Source organism: Scophthalmus maximus, chromosome 4 (genome assembly GCF_022379125.1).
Source record: "Scophthalmus maximus strain ysfricsl-2021 chromosome 4, ASM2237912v1, whole genome shotgun sequence".
Classification (NCBI taxonomy): domain Eukaryota; kingdom Metazoa; phylum Chordata; class Actinopteri; order Pleuronectiformes; family Scophthalmidae; genus Scophthalmus; species Scophthalmus maximus.
Window position 1 is genome coordinate 16,497,679 of NC_061518.1, and position 6,397 is coordinate 16,504,075.

At 40.8% G+C, this 6,397-nt stretch overlaps 1 protein-coding gene and 1 long non-coding RNA gene across 2 annotated transcripts; one reads left to right on the forward strand and one right to left on the reverse strand.

Annotated features, from left to right (window-relative positions):
- Nucleotides 1-233: 233 nt before the first annotated feature.
- Nucleotides 234-4,866, reverse strand: LOC118301938 (keratinocyte-associated protein 3). Its single transcript, XM_035627637.2, has 6 exons — nucleotides 4,548-4,866; nucleotides 3,728-3,912; nucleotides 3,256-3,315; nucleotides 2,947-3,144; nucleotides 2,608-2,742; nucleotides 234-2,373 (listed from the first exon to the last, which is right to left on the reverse strand). Exons 1-6 carry the CDS (start codon nucleotides 4,558-4,560, stop codon nucleotides 2,302-2,304), a joined length of 663 nt encoding a protein of 220 aa, XP_035483530.1. The 5' UTR covers nucleotides 4,561-4,866; the 3' UTR covers nucleotides 234-2,301.
- Nucleotides 4,754-6,065, forward strand: LOC124849912. The gene is made up of 3 exons (XR_007030549.1): nucleotides 4,754-4,877; nucleotides 5,545-5,603; nucleotides 5,726-6,065. It is a non-coding gene; the product is annotated as an uncharacterized LOC124849912 (long non-coding RNA).
- Nucleotides 6,066-6,397: the final 332 nt, after the last annotated feature.

Sequence of the window (6,397 nt, forward strand, 5' to 3'; positions counted from 1 at the left end):
GGACAACATAAATTGTGGAAATTGTGAATGCAGAGACATTAACTCACTCACTTGCGGGTGTTTTTTTCCCCTACAATTCAAAATGTACAATAACAATAACGATCCAGCAAAGGTTCTGGATTATCCATTTGAATGTAATCACACAAATGATGCAGAATAATATATATAACATATCCCCTATTGACAATATGCCAATATGCACAACTTTAAGTTACAGTATGGACATGAGTATATAAAATAATTACTGTTTTTTATTTTGCTGCAAATCCATAACATTCAGTGAGTTTTACAGCAGATAGAGTCAAGCTATATGTTAACATGTTTGTATTACATGTTTTCCGTTCAATCAATATCAAGAAAGCAACATAAGAAATGAATACAAGCTCAGTGATTATCTATGCAATAATGAATATCTTTTGCCAAATTAGTGAATTGCTAATATTCAGATGGTCTGTTTTTGAAGTAAAAATTAATTGTGGTAAAATTATAAATCAACTGCAATCTACATTAACCTTTTATATGGGATATCTATTACTTCCACGACCCAAATAATGAAAAAAACATAGTATCAAATAATAACAGCTTTTCATTAAAATATGTCACAAGCCTTCACATGATCTCTTCATTTGTCCTGATATAACAATAAATGTTTGAAATATCTTAAGAAACATCTTCACTCCTAGATTCATCTGGTGATGTCAAATTACAAATTTCATTTATCTCTGTGACATCAATGTCCTACTGACTGAAACGGCCTCAGAGAATTGTTGTGATCGTATCACTCGACATCATGTCAATATTTACCCCTTACAGCCTCAGGATTAGTACTGCGTGCTATGATTCCCTTCCACACGATTGAGCATGGCACTAGATTAACCGTTTCATGGCTGATCTGATCTGATCCTCTCTGTCAGAGTTGTGGGGGGTGGGGGGTCCTTTGCTGGCTGAGGCTGCTGGCCCACATACTGTTAACCTCTTAATAAGACCACACTTGACATTCACCCACTGTATGAAGTACAGAGAGGCACTCAGTCCATACCCATCTAAGCTGTAGTCCAGTTTAATTTAAATCCAGGGAGGTTCAGAGCATTCATAACCCCAATCACACTGCATTTTAGCGTTCTGAATATTCAGTGACGAGACCTATGGTCACTCTGGGTCCTCATAAAAAAAGGATACAAAAACATGTTAAACAATAAAAAAAAAAAGAAAATCAATAGTTCTAGCACCAGGCTGATAAAAAATTTATAATAAAAATGTACAAAACCCCCAATAAAATGTAGTACAGTTGTCTGTGGCGTGTTCATTTAGCCAGTTCTTTTCCATAAACAGTAAGTCGCAGTACTTACTACTGAACTAATGTCACTAGCTGCAGTTGCCCTAATAGTTATTAATAATATGAACCATTTTCAAGCAATGCAATATAGCATGTCTAATTTAGAGTGAAGCCAAACACTTTACCTACATATTATTCAAAATGATGTGGTGTTTTAATCAACCCAACCCACTAACATGAGGCAACTTCACATTAGTTTACCAACGTGCTTGAGTGGCGAAGATGAAATATATTTTTTGTGGGTATTAAACTTGTATGCAGGCAAACATTGATGAGTTTGGTTACATCTCATATGAAAAAAATGTATCATTTGGGCAAACTTACACACCTAATCAATAACAATAGATTAAAATAGATTTTGCTGAAATGTTAAACGGGTTTATACAAGATGAAATATTCATTAATTTAGCTTAAATATTCATACTTTTTCAAGATATGAAATTGGACTTTCTTCATGAACAAAGCTTTCTTCATATTAAAAGACTCAGCATGACATATCTGGTGCTACAGATCCCAAACAGCCAAGGAGGGATACTGATAAGACAGAGGATTAGTATTATTTCACTGTAGCTTTCACATCGACTCTGCACTTTGGAATGCATCAACAAAACAAACAATGTGATTTTTCTGATGCGTCGCTTAAATTAATTTACAATTGATCAGGCACAGATAGACTGAATTGAATTAGACGCCTTCTCTCCGCTTTATATGTAGAATGAAGAGCAGTTTGGTTTATACATGAATGCAAATGGAGCAATGTTTGTAACCCACCTGTGAATGAGGGCATTCACAGGTGGGCAATGAGCCAGTCTCTTAAAAACTGATAAGACTCCAGTGCCACAGTGACACACATCCAGCTGAGTACACGACAAAATGTACTAGTCTGAATACAGGTGCAGTGATGGCTTTGGGATTTAGTTGTGCCTGTCCACATAAGAGTAGTATCCTTCCTGGTCTTTGTTCAGTTAGGCATCCGGGTTGAAGCGCTGTCCAATCAGACGTTGGCTATGAGGAGAGCACTGGGCCTCTTCCTCCAGCTAGATGAGAGAATGAAAGGATGAGGAATTAATTGATTACTACACATTAGTTTCACTCTGTATTATCATGAGCAAGTGATTGTGTGTGTGTGTGTGTGTGTGTGTGTGTGTGTGTGTGTGTGTGCATGCTGAAGAAATTCAGAAACACACCAAAGCATATCTGCCCCCACACAAAGACACACACATACACACAGACGCACGGACGGACATTTGAACAGACAGACAGACACACACCTGCTCTTTGATGTAACTTTTCCCACAGGGTGCCAGCCCCCTGAGAGCCAATCCAACGATGAAGCACCAGACAGACAGTGCGACCTCAACCGCTGACAGCACAGCACAGGGAAACCACAATGCCAGGGTGGTGTCCTACGAGACAGAAAGTCGTGGAAACGAGAAAGGGTAAGACATAATAGAGGACAACAAGGATGCACACTTCTCTGATGCGTTCTTGTGATTTAATGCCTCAAACGTTGTGGCTTGAACTGTAAAAACAGAGGGCAAGGGGCCAAAGGATAGTGAGCTAGAACATTTTAAAGAGAGGGAAATGCAAGAGGAAACATCCACACTCACATAAATCCGTGTTGTATCAAAGGGGCACTGGGCACTGACAGGTGACCGAGCGTTGATGGGCACTTCTGTGTCATTGCATCCCTGCATCAATCCTTGGCCACTGTGGGCGACAGTGACACTAATTGCCATGAGTAGACCTGTGCAGCATGCTGCAGAGAGCAGGGCGTTCAGGAATGATGCAATAAGAAGTCCTATTTGCTGGAGACACAAAGACAAAATATATATATATATATATATAAAGAGAAGTGGAATTAACTGTTGATTAAACATGGAATGAGTGACTGATGTATGAATAAATCAAATTCTTACCAGTTTTAACACATGTATGTTCCTTGACACCACAATGGCAATAATCCCAGTGGCAATGCTCTGTATGTGTGAAATGACAACATGAAGTTTTCTTTTAGTTTTGTCCGTTCACTGTATAATATCTTGTATGGAGTTCAAAGAAACATGACATCATTATCATCAACAACAACTGGCATCTGATCTGATCCTTCTACGTAATGACGCTTGCCCTAAAGCGACAAGTGAGACAACTGGTTTGAAAAACTAGCTCCCTATTAATGCAAGTTTAGTCTTGATTGCTGACAAAACTTTGCAACACTATTACAGAGCTAAAGGACCAAATCACCTATGATCGCAGAAAAAGCTGTCACTGACATGCATGTCGATTCATGATCCGTTTCATGAATCTTTAATTTCCAACTTAGTAAATCACAGTTTCCTCACCTAAACTGCTCAGGTGTCTTCAGTATGAATATCTGAATTATTGACTCACCAGCAGGCCAGAGGTGACAGAGATGATGTTGGCCACTGTGTATTCAGTGGAGATGTGCTGGCTGGGTTTGGAAATGTGCCGGAGGACACTGCCATGGACAATAGCCCCAAGGATAAAGTTAATATGGCCGATCAGGATGAGAGTCAACCCCGTCTTCATCAGCCTCCTCGGCCCTTTGTCCTTATCTGGGAGACAGAAACACAACAAATGATTAATACGTCAGCTTTTGGCAAAAATGGCGTGAGCGAAAGCTTGAAAGTGACACTGGGTTTCTAAAGGGTGATACTGGCATCATGACGTGGCAGTTTAAAAAGTCAGATAGAAAGAAATATTGGCCAGTATTCCTGATTTTGTGTGTGCATGTGTGTGTTTGTGTGTGTGTGTGTGTGTGTGGGGGGGGGGGGGGGGGGGGCCGTAGCTTTAATTACTGACGTTCTACCTTTGTTTTTAAGGACTTGATTTCCTGCATAAATGAAGCATATATATATATATAGAGAGAGAGATAGAGAGAGAGAGAGAGAGAGATGCTACATTCACCATGCAATATTGTATAGATTAGTGTGCGTTGATGCATCAGTTACAGATTAATTTGCATACAGCAGCATCTCTGACTGACTGTTCAGATTCACAGAGAAGGGATGTGCTCATTTTCCAGGAGAAACGTGATACACGCAATTACAAATGTCACCTATGCAAAGTTTTAAAAGAGAAACCGCGTTATTCCACCTGCGGCCCTGTGGTCAGATACAAACATGGAGGGAGCACATGAGCCAAGACATTCACCACCGTTATCTCGACGTGCCACCAGACAGCCACTCACCAAACGAGCACATCACTCTGCTGCGCCAGATGTTGCCTCTGAACGAAATAGATATCCGTATTTTTCGAGCCGCTCGACGGACAAACTCGAAACCTCACCGACACTGTGTCCACTTCCTGTATGACGCCAGGAGACGCACCTGAGTCACCTGCGGCGCGCCGGACGCTGAGGGAGGGGCGCAGCACACACGGCCACTTCGAGCGAATGTTTAGAGAAGGTGGAAAAGTCGAGAATGAAGTCAAACTAAATCATCGGACAGCATTATTTCAATTTGAACACCACCAATTCATCGAAACAAAGGCCCCTTGTGGAGGCAGTCGTATTGTAACGGTGTGTGTTGGTATTCCAGGTAACTGTCACCTGCTGAACTGTGGGCGAAGTGGAATGTTCCATTTGTCCACGGCAGCAGGGGGCGCAGATGTCCAATGCCTTTTGTATGGTTTGGTTCGATGTTCAATTATTGTGTTGGACCAGTCTTAATGTTGCTGTATTGTTGTTGGGTGTTGTCAAAACGGGTAATATTGCATGTGCCTTTGTATTAGTTTGAAAGTGTCGATGGTTGTGCTCGGTGATTCACCTGTCGCATTGTGCTGTGTGCGCATGCGCATCGCTCTCACTCAGGGTACTGAGAGCGACAGGTGTGTTGAAAGTAGTCCGCTTCTAAATGTAATAGCAATATTTAATGCTCAGTGCCATGACTTTGTTCTGGAACAGCGTTGTGAGACCGTTGTAACGTGTAAAGCCCGAGTCTGTACTGTAAAGTGTTTTAAAGCTATTGCAAGAAGCTATCACTTTCGAAGTGCCGCGCTCGGTCAGAGTTGCGGCGCGCGGCATTATGGGAAATGTAGTTTTTTGTGTGGAATTCGTACAGAACGAATGTGAGGCGTATTTAACTTTTCTAATGTGTGTGTCTACACGTGTAGTTTCTGTGTTTAACTGTGACCAATAGCACGTGAGGCATTTGTTTTTACATTATTCTTTTATGTATCCCTCACAGTATTCTGAGAAGAGGGACGTGAACTGATGCAGTCCCTGTCACATGCTGTATCATTACAGGTATGGTTGTCAAAAATAGGCACTATATGATCATTACCATTAATAGATTATATCCAGATACAGCAGTCTGAGAAGAGAGATGGGAACTGATGCAGTCCCTGTCATACGTTGTATCATTACAGACTCACTCAGTAAATGTTGTGGTGTGTCCTGAGTCCGCTACATATTTGGTGCCGTGACCCGAATGAAAAGATCAGCTGCAGCATCAACAGGGACCCTTTCTACGCTTCCTCGACATCACCAAGACGTCTTAAGCCTGAAGACTGGATCACTGATGTGATCTGGCAGTTGAGAAAATCAAAAGTGCAGTTAGTCAGACTGCTCTTCTTGCCCACCCAGACTTTAAGAGACAATTTGTCCTCTTTATCGATGCTTCAATGGATGGATGTCCTTTGCCAAATACATTAAGGTGTATAAGGAGACAGAGACCTGTAGCCTAAGCAAATAAAATTGTCCAAGTCACAGTGTTGCTACCCAGCTCATAGATTAGAGTTCTTTGCTCCAAAGTGGGCTGTATGTGATAAGTTTGCATATTGGCTAAAGGGGAACCAGTTCACAGTCCTGACTTAACAAAGAGAGCTGCGGTCTCGTTGCAATTTTGTGGTTTGTCCCGAGTTCACTATAATATGCACTAATGTTAGTAGTTTGATGTCTTCTTCGATTTGAATCTAAAAATGTCAAGTTTATTCTCGATATTTAGACTTTATTCTTAATATCCAAAATAATTACCAAAAAACTCCTGATTTAGTTTGAATTTTATTCTCCATATGGAAAAAAAATTCTGCTCTGATTTA